General features: G+C 41.8%; 1 protein-coding gene across 2 annotated transcripts in view; it reads left to right on the top strand.

The window, feature by feature from the left end:
- PRIMA1 (proline rich membrane anchor 1) overlaps positions 1–17,377 on the top strand; it is a 48,387-nt gene that overhangs the window by 27,400 nt on the left and 3,610 nt on the right. Inside the window, exons 3-4 of one of the 2 annotated variants that reach the window (XM_069018146.1) lie at positions 3,265–3,394; positions 10,366–10,561. In XM_069018146.1, the coding sequence (XP_068874247.1) occupies positions 3,265–3,394; positions 10,366–10,369 (134 nt within the window). In that variant the 3' untranslated portion in view covers positions 10,370–10,561. Of the gene's footprint in view, positions 1–3,264; positions 3,395–10,365; positions 10,562–17,377 lie in introns of those variants that run through there. The other variant, XM_069018145.1, reaches the window with a different exon arrangement.

Raw genomic sequence — 17,377 nt, 5'->3', positions numbered from 1 at the left:
TGAAGAATAGCCAGGAATGAGTCAAACCAAGAAGCAATCATGCTCTGAGCATCTGAAGCTGCTCACATGAGATGGTGATGGGTGCCGAGGTTGCACCCACTGTGGCCAGGCTGGCCAGCCCTCAGCTCTCAATAGCCCAGTGGTGATGACAAAGGGACTTCAGGCACCCAGGGATGTCCTCCACTCCCCAGCTACACCTCTCTGAATGACAGCAGTATGTGACAGGCTGTTGTTTCTTTACTCATGGGAAAGGGCACGATTTGGTTCTGAAACTAAGCAGCTTTTGGGGTTTTATAATGTGTTTGAAAGAGGTGGTACAAAGAAGGAAGCAACCAGGAGAATTGCTTTCCTGCTCTTCATCAAAGGTGAAGATGGTGAAACAACCGGACATTGACATTGTTATAGGTAGTGTGGGACATCTTCTGCTCAGTGTGTTTTGTAATGATGTCAGTATCTCCTTAGAGGAGGCTTTGGGACCCACATCTTTGCTCTTTCAGGGAGTGCCTGAGAAATACATTGCTATTCCATGCAAAGTGGCACAGTTGCAAGAGGGTGCTGCAGCTGCCCTCACCCAGGATAATTTCTCATCACTGAGAGATCATTGACACCTGCAGGCTCAGCCCTTGCCAGGTGTGGGTGATAAGTTGGGATCTGAGAGTCAAGCACAGGATGGAGAGCCTCCCCAGCCCCAGGGAAAAGCTGTGAGCTCCAGCCCAAGGGAACTGGGACATCAGCACCTCCCTAGCATCAGGAGCTCAGTGTGGGACTCACTAAGAGGCTCCCCCTTGAAGACATGGTGTTTCCCAGTTATCTTGCTGGCTCTTTGGGAAGTTCCTCTCTCAGCTGACATTTCTGGCTGCACACAGAGGAGTCATCCATGCAGGCCAAGCTCAGCCTTCCCATCATCATAAGGGGATTAAATGCAGTTCTGCTCTTCCTCAGAGAATAATTGTGAGGAGAAATGCATTAAGGACATAGAAATGTCAGGGTATGAGGGCTCTGTGAACACATACTGAGAAAGGCAGAAAAGCACATGTAACTAGGCACTTATTAAAAAAGGAGTGGATCTTTCAAAGGAAAACAAGATTAGCACTGCATTAATAAGGAGTAGAAATAGAAAATAATTTTTAAATCTGTATGAAAACATGAGCCACTAAGAAACAGGCTTTGGTAGCTTCCAGTATGATTTCTTGTGCTTCTTTCTGAGTGCCCAGTCTGGACCAGTGGGGAAAGGAACTGAGCCAGGTGGATTAGGAGTCACCTCCACATTAGCAATTCTTATTTTCCTGTCATTAATGACTGCATATAGGAGTAATGTTTACTATTGAATCCCACATGTATCTGTTTATTCTCCATGTAAAAATACCATGATAAACCATCAAGGAGCACATGGGGTACAGGCATGTGACAAGCCTGGCTTTATACCCTGTCTCTGCCATTTGTCAGTCTCATTTATTGTGCTGAGGAGCAGCCCAGTCTCACCACCATTTTGCTTTATGACTAGTTTGGTTGACCCTGCCTTTGAAGAAGAACAAGGGCTTGAGAAGGATAGCCCCACTCCTCCCATCTTCTGTGATCTCATCAAATTTTACATGGCACCTGCTGATCAATGTTTTTCCTTTGACTTCACTGCAACCTTATATGTTTTTCAGGACAGCACCAGGAGGGTAGAGTTGACCTTGACACTGCCTGCTCCTTCATGCAAACATTTTGTCATCTTTGAAATGCATTCTGTTCTGGAATCTTAAAAAATTGAAAACTTTCAGAGAATATTAAAATCATTAGCTTTATCAAAACACAATAAAGAGTTCCACCATCCCCTGAAAACAGACTTCTGCAACTGACATAATAATAAAGTAGAAATTCAGTTCCTGGGGCAGTCTAGAAGTGAACATAGTCAAAGGAGGAGCTGGGAACCACTGGTTGTCAGACTGTTGGGTTTATTATTTTTATTGCTTCTTATAGTTCTTTACCTAGTCTTTTCCTAAGGTGCTCCTGCCGATTCCTCAGGGTGAATGTTGCCAATTCCTCTATACATCTTGCAATTGGAAAAAGCAAATTTTCTCAGTAATCATGTTATTCATTATTTAATCTATTAAATGTTAATCTAAGGGTATGTGCATGTATTTTTGTGATCAAACACAGGAGACAGAGGAGATGTCAAATCACAATAAATGATACTGGACCGATGACATATTTTAACTTGTTCAGCTATTTATGATGTGTATAACTGGAAGTTCAGAATATCAAATTTAACAATTAGACTCAAAAAAGAGCCTTTTTCTATATTTCATTCTCTCACCTACTTAGCTGAGAATGTAGATACAGACAGTCCCATCAACTGAATCATTACTAAATGTCACTTAAGGTGACCAAAATTCTCATGGAATTTATGTGGCTGCACAGGCTGCATTAAGGCTCTCTCTCCCCTCTGCAATACACTGGTACTGCTCATGGCATTGGCTGTTACTCACCATCCTTCAGGAAATGTGTCCCCTCAAAGCATGGGAAAAGGAACTTAGCCCTGAAGGAAAATATTATAACTAAATGTCACCAGATACAAAATATTTCTTGTTTTGGTACTTAAATGGACAATTCTATCCCTAAATGCAATAAGAAAAATGTAATAATAGTAGCTTATATTTCCACAAGTTAACATTTCTTAATGTTAACATTTCTTGACTATGTGACTTAGAATTCAAAGGTAGTTTAATGGAAAAGAAGCCTGTCAACTGTAATATTCTGAAAGAAATTAGTAAATGTAATAGAATTCCCATTCTTTTAAAACAAATCCCCCTTCCTCACTCCAAGGTTACAGTAATATTGACTACAATACAGATTGGTAGCCACTGCTTTGGCTCCCAACAAACATCTCCTAATGGGGTTTGAAAACATGCTCTTATCAGCATAATATCCCTCTCTAAAATTAATTCTGATGCAGCTGGAGATGGTCAATGCAGAGGAAGAAGATGTTTCCCACTGGTAGCAGAGCTGAGCCTTTCTCCTTCGTGCTGAGTACCAGGTTGTAGACAACACTGACACTGAGAACTTGGTCATCTGGGGACAATGACAAGAAATATCTAGTACCAATAAGAAAAATTGATTGCTTGGGGAAAAGAAAGAAACAGGTCCTAAATGTGAAATAACATCTTTGCATGTATCTGTAGTCCTGGTATAGTGCTACTGCGTGAGTGACTGAAGCATATCTGATTATACCCTGTTGATTTGGGAGAACTCATGTATTTTTCCACTCTCTTTTTACAGCTCCCAAGTCTACCTTTTGTCCCACTGAAGAGACCTGGTGGCCAGGCCTGGTTATTATCATTGCAGTATGCTGCGCCACACTAGTGTTCCTCTTTGTAGTTGTCATCATTTGCTACAAAGCCATAAAAAGGTAAGACTCCAGATGCTTTTACTGGGGCAATGCAGCCCCACAGAGGCTGACCCAAGACTTGTCTTACAATATGTTGTTCAGTTTAAAGACATCCAAAAGGCAAAAGGCATCCTGTAGCCAATGTGTGTTTTCACTGGAAAGTCACTTCATGTACCTTACCCTGCATGTGTAAAGGATGTAGTTCAATGTAGTCATGGGCATGAGGAAGAGAAAAAGTAGAAATGGGAGAGAGTTATGGTGTTCAGATTAATAAGAACTTGCCCAAAGTCAAATTACTGCAGGTTGCCAGTGAAAGTGGAGAGCTTCGGCTTGGCCAAGTGTAGAGGTAGGAAACACTGTACTACTTGTATTTGATCACTACTTCTGGTAGTGTTCAAAATTTACATGTGGAATGTGAGATTCTTGGCCCAGGCCCATTACTAATTTTAACATTTCAAATGAATGCAAAGTCTTCTAACTCAAAGCCTTGGGTAATATGTGTAGTTTTCATTTGGAGACTGTACTTCTAATTTATTCTTGCTTCAAAATTATAACCTACAGAAAAAAATTCAAAACCTTTCTCTTTTAATGTAAAAGCCTCTGTGAAGCCTATGTACAACAGTGTGAAGTAGCCATTTCAGCTCACTGTCTTTGCAATAGCTGCACTTGCCTAGGCCTCGAGTAGTTAGGAAGTATTGACTTCAGTTACACAGAAAATATGAGCAAAAATAATTTCTTCACTAAAATAACATTTTATATTTCTGGTGGAAAAGGTCAAAATTTTAACATTTCCATGTGAAGGTTCCAAATGCAAGTCCAAAGGGTTGATTTAGAAGAGAAAGTAACTTGTGGGAATTGTAGGCCAGATGGATGAAGGTTCATTTCTCTTTTGTTTTTAGTATGGCTCTGACCACACCCCACAGCTGTGTGTTCGTGGTGTCACTGTTTCATACTCTGAGTATCTTGGCTGGGAGCTGTTGGTATATCCAGGTGACCCAGCCTGCAGTAGAGAATGCAGGATGCCCGTCCATAGCTCTCATGAGACACGGCAGTGACATCTGAATCTCAGCTTGGATTAAATGACAGTTTTTTTCAACTTCATGCTTTCTGAGTGATAATATTTTGGAGTGAGGCAGAAAGGAAAATAAATGAAAATAGTTTTTATGAAAAATGTTATCTGTGTGCAAAGTGATTGCAAGATTTTTGTTGAGCCTCAGCAGAGCTGTCACAGTGGTGGAGCATTGGACATGTTTGGTGGTTGTTGAAAAATTTATGCAGGATTTGAAAGGGCATCAAAAAGGGAGAATTCCAGCAAGAAGAGAAAATCTCTATTTTATTTCTTATTAAATTTACATAAATATCTTTGCTATTCTAGTTTAGCTAAAGTGAATGTTTATTATTTTGGGAGATCTGGAAAGCTTTCACTCTAGCTACTGCACTTATGAAAAATTGTCTCTGGAGGACTGAGATTGGCATCCAGTTGAATCGGTAGCACAGTGTGAAATCTCGTACTTGTAGTTGCTGATCTACCATTGCTGCTCATTTGTAGTTGTCTGCCTACTGCCAAACTGTGAATGATTTGTGTCAAAGCTGCAAAATATATGTATGAGAGCAGGAACTCTCCAGTGCAACTTGTGCCTCGTAAGGAATTGCTTTTCAAATCCGCTGTGATGCTGGTAGATGGGAGAAATAGATGGGAGGAATAGAAATTAAATTTAAAGAGACAGATTTAGAGCTGCCTTGCAAAGGTTTGAGGAATTCACATAACAGTCTCATGCTTCGTGTCAGTAAAGAGTAATACTGATACTTGATGAAGACACCCATTATTTGTCAACAGCATGAATATCAACCTACAAGTCAGCTGTTTGAACAGGCATTAGGCTCAGAAAAGAGGGAAAATTCCTCTTAGATCTTCTTATTTTTGACATTCACACTGCTGACAAATGCTAAGCTAAAAACTGCTCAGATGTGGGATGGACAGCTATGAAAGAAAATCTTATTAATTATAATTTTACAGGGTAACTAGAGCATTTCTTTTCATCAATGAGTCCTTCCTAAAACAGCTCTGCTAAAAGAATCCCTAAAGGGCCTGGCAGCATTCCCCAGTAGTTCAGGTTTCTTGATCCACTGTAAAAGATATCTGTCAATAAATGCTGGGAAATAAGATCAGGTGGTTCACAAGAAAAGCATCTCTGCCTTCAACACAGTATTATCACGTATTGTTGAGCTGAATTGGCTTTAGCTAGTGTGAGAAATCCTTCATTTTGTTTTTTGCTGGAAGGTAGAAGTGACTAGAGAAAGAGTAAGGGGATTAATCTGGGTGATGCTGAAGCCAAGAGTTCTTCCATTGTGTTCCCAGCTTTAAGCTCCATAACCATGCTCTTCCCAGTCCTTTCTCACACCCTCATCCCACCAGCTCTCCTCTGCGCTCCTCCTGGGCCCTTCTTCCTGCATATCTCCTGGAACTGGTATTTCTGTCACTGCAGTACCTCTGACAAATCTGTCTCCTACCACCACTGAAGAGGTGCCAAAGAATGAAGTAACAGCAGTCACCTGGTTGTAGGGTGTAACAAGGGTTAAATGCTTCAGTAGGAAAGTGCAGGCAGGGATTTATTTGCATTAAGTCTGGATCTGTTGTATTAATCCCTCACTTTCATAAGAATCAAATTTGAAGTAAAAAGAAAAAGAAAAATCCTATTGTGCTTAAGTTGAAATCTCATTTACTGTTTCAAAGGGCCAGACCCAGTCAAACTCTCTTATGTCTGCTTTTCTGTAGCAGGAAGAGAGGTAGTGACTGTCCTCGAGGTATCATAACTCAACTGTTTTTATTCAATCTGTGTATAAACTGTGTCTCCTGGGGTAGTTTGTTTTCCCTCATAAAAGCTAAAACTTCAGTGTACCACCAATTTTAGGCACTAAGGCAATTTGTAATAAAATACAACCGAGTGGATTGGTGCTTCTTTGTATATAATAACTACCTGAACCAAGCAAGTACGCTACTACCTCCATCCCTGCATCTACCCTGGAAATACTCAGGTTCTCCCAATATGAAATATGGTCACAAGAAATGCTGAAATCCATTCCAGTGAATGGATTTGACCTCTCTGGTCTATGAGGGAACTTTCACCAAGTTGCATCCATCAGCGTTAATACTCAGATGGGTTGAACTCTGGGAAGATACCTATGGAGTGATACTTCAAAGGTGCTTCAAGCAACTTCTAAGTTTCATCTTTGTGTTGCTGGTGACTGCAGCATTGGACACATGACTGGCACACCAGCTACAGATGTGTGTTGCTGAATAGATCAAGCACCAGAGGAAATCCCAGGTGCTATTATGTTGTGCTGGAGCATGGTTATGTGATGATAGCACACTCAGTTTGGCAGTGGAAAACCAGCTATTTTCTATGGTCTTTGTGTTAGAGGGGTATTTCCACTTTTTAAAAAAATGTAAATTTTCTCTTAAGAATCTTTTCCATAGCACATCAGAAAAAAAATAGCAATAGTCAGTTAGCACCATCTGTGACATTTGTAGATTTCTAGGACAGGCTTGATCACTGGCTGGGACTCAGCCTCAGTGTAAGCAGTGGGACTTTTCCATACATTTCATGGATAAAAAAGTGATCCCACAACCAGGGATTTCTGTAACACATAAAAAGAGCAGATGAATAATTGCTTCAAAATCTAGAATATGTCCAAGTAATTCTCTACCATGTCTTTGTCTGTAAAAACCTGCCATTCTCACTCTTTCCCCGAAAAACTGTAATCAAGAAGTAAAAGCAGGAAGTCCAAAGACGATTTATAAACTAACACAGGGTGGAGAAGGCTGGATCATTTCAGTATTATGTGATTTTTGGGTTGGGCAAGTGCACCGTGAATGCCAGAAGCTCTAACAAACCTTCATCTGGTGTGAATCTATGCAGATTTAAAAACAATCAATGGAATTCAATTTTAATCAGCTCTGGAGGTGACTGTCTCTTAAGCTTTTTTTAACATCTGCAAGTACCTGAATAATAGTAAGACAGTAAGACTAGAGGGAAGTGGGAAGTACACACAGTAAAGAGGATTAACGAGAGTTGTTTGGTAAATAAGCAACTGAGATGGGGGAGAGCAGGACATGCAGTGTGTAATCCTATTTCTGCAGCTCACTGGTGTGTCACTGTCTGTGAAGGGAGTAAGATATTTACATAAGAGGAAAAAATAAATCCCTGGCTCCCTGTATGAAATTAAGATAACGGAGCCATCTGTCAAAGCTCGAAGGGGAAAGCAAGGCTGAGCATCCTGGTCTTTATGACAAGTGTTGTGCCAGCTATTCAACCTGGCTGGGAGTGTTTCAGATGGCTTTCCAACATGTGAAAAACATCTACTCAGTGTCTCTGGAACTTCCCTTCAGTCTGAGATGACCCATGAGCAGTTCATTGTGCTTAGTGATGTGGCTGCTTGATTCTGCTAGATTTCAGATAGGATGGATACATCTGTTCTCAGATGTACTGCAGGGTTTGCTGCCAAAAAAGCTCTCCTGCTAAGTCAGCAGGGAAAGTGGGCTGTTGATAGCCAAGTTTTACATGATATACCTTTTATTCACTCTTCTAACTTTGTGAAGCCACTGTTTTATATGTCTCATAGCCTGAGAGAAAGGTACTATAAATGCCTACATAGGCACTTCCTTACATAGGTGCTGAGTTCACCTTCAAATAATAATTAAATGAAAGAAAATATTGTACTGCAATAAAATGACAGGTCATATTTAAACTGTCTTAAAATTCATTGCTCAGGTATTTTTAGGGTGCTTAGCATTTGTGTATGATTTATGGTCCCTGTATACTGCAAAGTCTAGTTTCAGAAGTGGGAGCAAAGTTCTGAAATTTGGCTTTGTTTAACAAGATACTTGTGAAGGGAGGACACTGAGACCTTCTTAAAGAGGCCAAGAACTGGCAGTGGGAGCTGTGGTGAAGGTGTCCCATGGAGCAGGGGTTTGTGTCCCACTAAACAGGTCATGGCCCTGTACTTCTCCCCCAGCTAATTTTGTACTACTCATTCCCCCAAAGAGCAAGAACTGTGTAGTCCTCTACATGGTCATCTCCTATGAGCCACTGAGGCCAAGCATGATCTAGTCCAAAATCAATATTAATTGCAACAAAACAGTGCTGTTTAACCTGAGCAGAGAAGACAGAATCCTAAACGTGCTTAATTGCTTTGAAGAGCAATTCGCAGTATGACTGATGACAGGTCAAGGTGAATTGAAATTGTTAATGTCTCCTATTCTTCCTGACACACTAGAGGAGTTTGTACTGAAATGGTGCCTTAATTCTCAGCAGGTGCAGGGAAAGACAGTAATCACTCAGAAGATAGAGTGAGATAGTTGGTGGAAAAGATATGTTTAGAGGTACTGTTTGAGTGGGAGACACCCAAAGGGAAGAAGATGGTCTGTGGGGGCAGATCTATGTGTCTTTGATGCAATTCATTGATGTCAGACCAGTTCAGCTCTGCAAAAGGGATCAATCCCTAAGAAGTGCCATTGAAAAGGGAATAGAGTCTTCATTGAAAGACCCTGGGAAGGTTACTGAGGGCAGCTGAGAGAAAGGCAGACTTGAACATTTTGGAAAAGTAAGGAAAAGACCTTTGCATTGTGGCCTGATTCCACTGTCTGAATGTTGATGTTTATCAACAACAGGATTAGTATCTACCCCTGAACATCACTGTCCAGGTCTTCTGTCACCTCTAACCAAAGCCCAATATCCCCATGTGTTGCTTAGCCTCTATGCCTAATCATCTCCCAGTGGTGAATTGACTCCCGTCCTTGGAATGAGGCTGCAGATGACCTACTAAAGACAATTTAAATACCCTGGGCAACCAATCTTCCTGCAGGAGATCCCATTTTCTAATCATCAAGAAATGAGCTTTTAGAATCACAGGATGGTTGAGGTTGGCAGGGACTGCTTGAAAGCATCCAATCCAAACTTCTGCTTTAGCAGAGTCAACTAGAGCAGCTTGCTTATGTTTGTATCCTGCTGGGTTTTAAGTATCTCCATGGATGGAGAGTTTTTGTTTTCTTGTGTTCTTTCAAATTTATCACTATTTACTAAACTAAATATAGCCTTGCTTGATGAAAACTGAGGGCTAATACAAGGAAAATCAGTTGTTCTCCCAAACAGTATTGAAATCTGGATGTTGGTTGTGCAGCAATTTCCAGGTTTCCAAATTCCAGAAATTTCCAGGCAATTTCCAAGCCATTGAAGAGCTTTACAGCTTGACCCAAGCCCACTGGAGATGCCAGAGCTCTGCTGTATTTATTCTGCTCATTCAGTGGCATCACTGCGGGTTTTGGACAGAGGGCTAATAGTTGGTGCTGCCCAATGCTTTTTAGGTGCATCAAGATGAAGAAGGGTTGGCGTCATTTTTTAAGTAGAATAGCAAAAGTATTGCAACTATTTATTAGGCTCCCTGGACAGCTCAAGGACTGATGACTGAAGTGGATAAAATAGCCTTTTACTTGGAGAGGTGGCTGAGCCAAGCCACATGGGCACTGCTGTGCAGAACAGCTTGTTTTGCTGTTGTCTGTGCAGAATGTGTTAGTCAGAAAAGCAGAAGGATCTGCTCTCCAGTGCTGTCAGTCTGGGACTTTTATAAGTACTACATGTGTTTATAACTGTTGTAGGGCAGGATTTCACTGTCTCTTCTAAGTTATACAAACTCACAAATTCTGCTAGGGAGTAAGTTTGTGGTCATAAATGGATAAAATGCCCCACTGTTTCTCATAGCCAGGAACACTGAAAGCCTTCAGGAGGCTTTAGTCTTTAGCATGTAACAAGTGGTTCCAGTGTTTCATAGAATACTCTCTTATGGATCATTTTGCACTTGTTCACTCCTAATTTGTGATATATTGACAAAGATGCCAAGAGAAATCTGTAGAGAATTATGGTCTGTCCTGTGACAAATTAGTTTTTCAGTATCACCAGAAACAAACTTGCCATTTCTTCTGTTTTCTACTGCAGGTGAGAGTGCCACATCAAATGGGCAGAAGTCGACCCATACAGCCAAGTATTGTTGAGAGTTACTGCCTTAGTGAAACTCTGATATTCATGGGTGGATTTTACACACTTGTGACAGAATATAATGCTCATGCTGGTGTAATTATATTGGTTGCAGCATTCTGGATTTAACCCAACACGAATAGAAGATAAAAGTTAATACTAGAGCTTTGAAACATATAGGAGAGGTGCCAGGTTCACCATGATGTTTTTATTACATTTTTTCCTAAAGACAAAGAAATAAAATTTTCTTAGGCATTCATTTAGTTTTTAAGCCAGTCACAGTTTTTGCAAGCTGATGTGAGGGTGCTTGTGGCTGACCCTGTTAGTGAACAGCCACAGCTGTGGCTGAGGCATAGCCAGCACAGTGTGCAGAGACATTTGAAGAAACTTTTTCTCTTGATTAGCTGGAGTATCTGAGCTCAGGACTGTGTTTTTACAACCTGCAAGAACCCAGCAGCAGCAGCCTGCAGTCCCTGGGTCAATATTTTCATGACTCAGAGAAAATTGTACCCATGGTAGTAGGGTGAGGGTGTAGATCTGCATTCCAGCTCCTTATCACCCAGAAATTCCCTCTGCACAAAAAGAATCCCATAGAAACCTTCTTGGTGGCCTTATTGCCGCCTTTTGCTTTCTGCAAAGTATTTGCAGTGCATTTTGAGTAAAAGCAGTAAAGCCTGATTTCTCCACTGGCTGAACAACTGCAGCTCCTGCTGAGTGGAGCTGGTTTTGAGGGTCCCAGCTGAAGGGACATCACATCTCACACCCCCTCACCTTGTTGTGCTGCTTTGTTCACTGCCCTACAACCACATTGTCCAGAGGGAAAAGGTACAGACAGGGTCCCCCTCTGCATATCTGTGACACTCATGGGGTGCACATCAATCACAGCCACACGTGAGCCCCTTGGACCTGTGCTGCCACTGCTGGAGGGGCTGCACGGTCTGATTTCTGCTGTATCTGTCCTTCCTTCTCTGCAACCCCTGTACTGACTGCTCAATATGTATCGTGCTGCAGGGTTGCTAAGCAGCACACAGCTCCCTGCTTGGAGAGCCTTGCCATGAAGGCGAGACATGCAGTAGGTCAGCGTGGGCAGAGCTGGGAATAGGAGAAGATGGCATCTGCTGGAGTGATCCTGCTCCACCACACCCTTCCCTCTCTCTCACTCCAGCATCCCCTCCCCCAGCAGGCACATGGCCAGCCTTGCTGGTGGGGCTGGGCTGGAGAACAATGCTACTGGTTTGTACATCTTGGAGACCTGCTGGTTAATTAGCCATGTCAGAGAGTGTTTGTGGGGGGGGAGCACAACAGGCCCCATTCCCCAGGCTAATGCCAGGTGATGGAGCGAAGCACTGACAGAGGGGTATGATGTGTGTATGTAAAGAGCCTCATCCCAGCTGTGTGTGAGGTAAGAGCGGGAAAATAGGATCATTCCTCATTCCAGCCTTTTAAAGAGACCCTGGAAAGAGGACCCACATGGAGAAATTGCGTTGCCTTTGGTGTCTGCTTTTTGAGGCAGTGGCATGAAACCTTATGAAAAATGTTAATACTCTCAAGCAGCTGGAACTGTAGGTTCTTCCCTTCACTTGCTCTGAGCCCTGAGAAGCCAGTGTGGAGACTGGCTAAACTCAAATTCTTCCTCAGAAATTGTCCCCAGTTACAATTGTCTAAAACTGCACAAAACCAAGTCTTTGCATAGACATCATGGTGAGCAGGACTTACCTCTTCATAGACTTGCCCCACAGCACACCTGAAACATGGGAAGGCTGGGACCATCCTGTGCAATCCATGGACATTGGGTTTGCATTTATCCTTCAAAAAGAAGGGTCTGGCTGTGCAAACTCTTTACTGTGAGTGGAGAAAGCCAGAAGCAGCTGCATGAAAATCAGTGGTCTCAGTCTGGTTGAAGGCAGAGACAGATTGCCTCAAATGCAAAGTGATCTAGATAGCTGCAAAGGTCAGTTAATTTTACGAGTTTTAATTTTCTTCTCAGCTCCTTGCATTTATTTGTGTTGCAGACACTCTTCTTTCAAAGACATTTCTGTAACACAAAATCTGTAGAGAATTTTTGTTCATCTGCACAGAAATTAATCATACTATTTAAATAATGTTGTGAAATTATATTTAAATGGTTCTGTGAAATAGCAGTAGCTTCGTTCTTCTGTATGGATCAAGTCCATCATTCAAGTTGTTGCCTATGTTTGACAGTGATTAAATGGCAAGCTATCTGCATTTGGCAAAAAATCTGGACACAAAGTAGCATAATTTGGGGGATGGAAAAGTCCATTGCCTAAAATGGCAGTATCTACAGTCACTTGATTGGTGAGAGACATAGTGTCCTTGAGAGAGAGCAAGAGAGTAGTGAAGATCAGCCCTTGCTCATCTCCTCTTTCTGTCCCTTATTATTCCAACCCCACATTTTTTTAGTAATGATGCCGTCCCTGACCCAGGGCACAGGCACCAACAGCCATTCATTTTGCGAACATGGTAGGGGATTCCTGTTCCTTTTTCCTCCTCCAGTTTTCCTTCCAGTATGGATATCTTTTTGTAAGGACACCTTCTAATGTTTCTCCAGTTTTCCTAGTTAATGTTTGTTAAGCACTTGGAAGATAGCAAGCATTGAATAGTTGTTCAATCTGTTCCAGAAGGTCTAGAGAATTTTAAAGAACTAAGAGAGAGATCTAGGTTTGGGATTCCACTGGTGTTTTTGTATTAGAGTGGCAGATAAGTTTGTTGCCCTCATGCCATCACCTGTGAGAACATGCATGTCTCAGTTTTGTGGGGGTAGATCATGCCTAATGCAGTAGAGTTACAAATAATCCCATTTTTCTGGGTGGAGCATAAATATTTCCAATCCCAGGCTGCTTCTGTGTTGCTTAGCAGAGCGTGGTGCCCCATGAACTGAGCTCCATGACTGTGCCTTAGCTGCCTGCACTGCTCTGCGCAGGACAGGTGTTTGAGGAGCAGGAGCTCATCCCCAAAGGGCACTGCCAGTGCATAGTCCACTGCCAGGCATGGCCATGGCCATGACCATCCTCCAGACATGTCTTGGCTTTGTTTGAAGGTGCATTCATTCCATGCATTTAATGTCTCTTTTTTTTTTTTTTTGGGGGGGGGGGGGTGTAATATTTTTATTTTGTTTAGTAGCCTTTTGCCAGGCTAAGAAGCTGGCATCGTGAGTTCATTTTTTTGCAGTAGTCCCATTCATTTTTCTGCTTTTATAATCAAAACATATTGACAGTGTATTCTACACTGAGAACAGATAATGTCAGCTGTAATATCCCTCCAGTCAATAAAACCTTTTAAAGATCATTAGAGGGAATGCAAAGAATGGGTTATTATGTGAGGGGTCACTGAAAGTACTTTTATCAATTATGTTGGTTAATTGTCCAGTATCCTAATAATAAAGCTGCTTCTCTTCCTTAAGATTGGTTTCATGTAGGAGCATAATTCTGAAGTTAGCTTAATTGAAGACTTAGTCGGAAATGGGATTGCATCCATCCCCTTTGTCTCGCAGGGACAGATCTTCCTGTGTAACATCAGAACAAATCCTCCCCAAGTCCAGTGAAGTCTGTGGAATTACTCTGACTTTGCACTGCTGAAAATAAATGAAGACTAAACTCCACTTCTTAAATTTCACATGTGGCTCAGCAATATACTGCAATTACTTGCAATCTGAACAGTCCAAACCCTCCCTTTAGACATACCCAGAGTGACTTCAGCAGGCTGAGAGAGGTGCAGTTCTGCAGAAAGAGATCTGCCCCCAATGCTCTGCAGCCCGAGTGCACCAGCTCAGGGAATCTCTAAGTGCTGATGAATGGCTGCAGAGCAGTATGGATTTTTTTTTTCCCCTGGGAGAAACACTCAGAAAAGGCTCAATCCATGAACAGAGAGGGGAATTTCAGTGTGAACCATCCCAAAACAGAAATCGCCCACATGCCAGCAGGGCTTGCTTAAATGTACTCCAGAAACTGGTCAGCTAAAATTGGCTGTGAGGCAGAGCCGAGTTCGCTGTAAATCGCAGGCTTCAAAGCGCTTTTGTGAACAGTCAGAAAAGAAGAAGCTCTCCCTGGGAGATGGTATCTTGGAGTTACATTAAGCTATCCTGCAACGTGATTTCCAGAGCTATGAAAGACTTTCTGCTTTTGCATAATCGTCCTAGCACTATGCAGAGCACTTGCACAGAAAAGGTCTGAAGATGTTAAAAATTGTATGATTACTTGCTCTTGTAAATATTATTTATCATCTGACCACTGGTTCAGTTTGGCTAAGACTGAAGTACTCAAAGGTCTCTAGGGAAAGAATGGCCTTTTCTGATTCACAAAAGACTTTTTATTTGTTTTCATAAGGAGAAAAGGGGCAATGCAGCTTGAGGAAGGAGAACTCCATCAAATATCTAAAACTGAAAAATGTATACACAGTCCTTCCAAATGCTGCAGGTAATATCATCCAAGATACCTATAACACTTTCTAGTTTGGAAGAGTAAGTTAAAAATATCATATATTGTGGTAAAAAGTAATAAACACAGGGGCAAGACTGTTTGTTGGTCTTTTAGATGCTGGACTATCTAACTTACCTGAGTGGAGATGGGAATATGGGGGATACATGTAAAAGCCTTGGGAGACAAACACTGAGCAGTAGTGTGTGAGTTGCTAAAAGTTGTCCAGATGGAGCTGCTTTTTTATTATAACTGTAAAACATTTGCTATGTATGTGGGAGGTAGGAGAGCCTGTAACCTCTTCCTACAAGTAATGAATAGTGTACTGCCTGTTTTCTGGACAGAGAGATGGTCCACATATGGCCGTTAACTAATTTAACAGAGAAAAACTAAGGTTCCAGAGAATTTTCATCATTAGGGTTTTTTCTTTGACTTCTGTCTTTACATTGTCAAATAAAATATATCCAGACTGATTTTTTCTTGTCTCTGAGACAGTTAAGGGTAGAAGTCAGAATGTGACTCCTTCCGTGATTCTGAAGACTTTGACCAGAGAACTGTCCTCCTCCAACCTGAGCCCCATATGTCTGAGCCATAGCACCAGGCTGGCCACCAGCCAGCACCAGCAAGGCTCCTTGTGTGTGGCTGCACACAAATGTAATGGCTGTGTCCCTGAAAGCAACTGTTGTCAGTGCACTGAGCTCTTCTAGCAGGAGTCCTGTTCACAAACCAGTCTTAGAAAGCAACTTTTCTTCTCCCACCAGTTGCTCTTGTGGAAAGTGTTTCGCCTCTGATGACTGATGGCCAGCATGAAACAAACAGTTTTTGGATGAATGCCCCAGTACTGAGATGTAAACAGCCTCCATTCATGTTCTTTATGTTCTCATAAACATTCAGATTATGTAGATTGATGGTCAAGTAATTGAATAACATTACAAAATTTATTCTTCCATTCCTATCTGCTAAATAAGGATGTATTTGAAGTGTGACTATAGCCCACACATCATCTTATCTGGGCTTCCAGCAGTGAAGTCTAGCCAAGAGCTCTAAACAGCTAGCATCCTAGCTCTGGGGAGAAAACTGAATGAAAATAAACTACACAGATATTTACCGTGATTCTTGGACAACTTTTTGTAACCCAGGAAGATGCCACTGCAGTTTGACCTCTACTGGTATTTAGTTAGCTTGGATATTTCTGAGTATTTCTATTTATATGTCCCCTGAGGCTAGACAAAGCCTATGAAGTGAATGGATGAGTTGTATGAGACCAAATTTTATTGAAAATCATTATCTTTTATGTGTTGATAGCTAATGAAATATCATTATGGAGAAGAGCTTTGAAATCATTGCACATATAAGTGAAACAGCTCTCTGATTTGCCACCTCCCCTCAGCCACTTTGCCCCAGGGATCAGCAGGCACACACTCAACCCAGCACATGCCAGCTCCACAAGTGGGGCTGCCAAATGGGGCTGCCCAGAGAGTTTTGTTCAGGGGTGAAACAGCACTGAGGAGAGAGAGACAAGTTCTTTACATGCTACTGAAAGCACCTTCCTGAGAGGAACTGAAAACACGCAGGGATTTCTGGCATGGGTACCTTGTGCATTCGCACAGGTACAGCTGTGCAGAGACAGTAGGGAGATGCCTCATAGCTTTCAGCTTTGGTAAAATCTTTGTCATTTGATACTGATACCCATACACTGCAATCTTTCATGTATATATGTATATATAAAGAGATTTTTGCAGGTGGCTTTTACAATTTACAATTTTGTACCACTGCTCACAAAGAGTAAAGTTTCACTTGGTCTGAGCACTGGTCATTCCCTCCTATGATGGACACCAAAAAAACAGTCTTTCTTCCTCTAACTATATTTGAAAAAAAGAATGACACTCTATTCCTGTTTGGGAAGAAATAGGATATGTGTTTCCCCAGAGAATAATCTAGGGCAGCAAATCCCCAAGTGGAGACAGATGTCTCCTGGGACTGCTGAGTCGGGTATGGGAACCCCAGAAGGAGGTGAATTTGAGATCCTGTCATGTCTCTACTGCCAGCCCAAGGTCATCCCTTCGTAGCTTGATTGGTTTTCCTTGGAACCCAGCCTTCCCAGATGCTGGACTTGATGCACTGGCACTGTTGAGACATTGCTATGGAGGTAGGCAGTAGAAACAGGTTTGCAACACTCAGGCTGTCTTACAAAATGAGGTTTTATTCTAAACTTTCAAGCATGAAGCACCCATAAGTGTATGAAATGTAATTTGCACTGTGAGTTTTAAACTATTGCAGTTTACTGTTCTGGACAAAACTCCTATTTCCATGTCTAAGTGATCTTAACTCTTCTCAACACTTCTTATAAGCCTATAATGAGGCATGATAAAGTCAGGATTAAATTAATAGTCTGCCCTGGTTTTACTTGATCTTGTCTGAGTAATCATAGAGATTTTTTGAGGTGTCTACAAGTGGGACACGAGGTGTAGCTCTCTCCTAGTATTCTACCACACAATTGCCTTACAAACAGTAGGTCTGTGCCGAATTTACACAGTAGC

This window comes from Aphelocoma coerulescens, chromosome 5, assembly GCF_041296385.1.
Source record: "Aphelocoma coerulescens isolate FSJ_1873_10779 chromosome 5, UR_Acoe_1.0, whole genome shotgun sequence".
Classification (NCBI taxonomy): Eukaryota; Metazoa; Chordata; class Aves; order Passeriformes; family Corvidae; genus Aphelocoma; species Aphelocoma coerulescens.
Note: the sequence above shows the minus strand (reverse complement) of the source record. Positions and strands in the feature narration are given on the sequence as shown.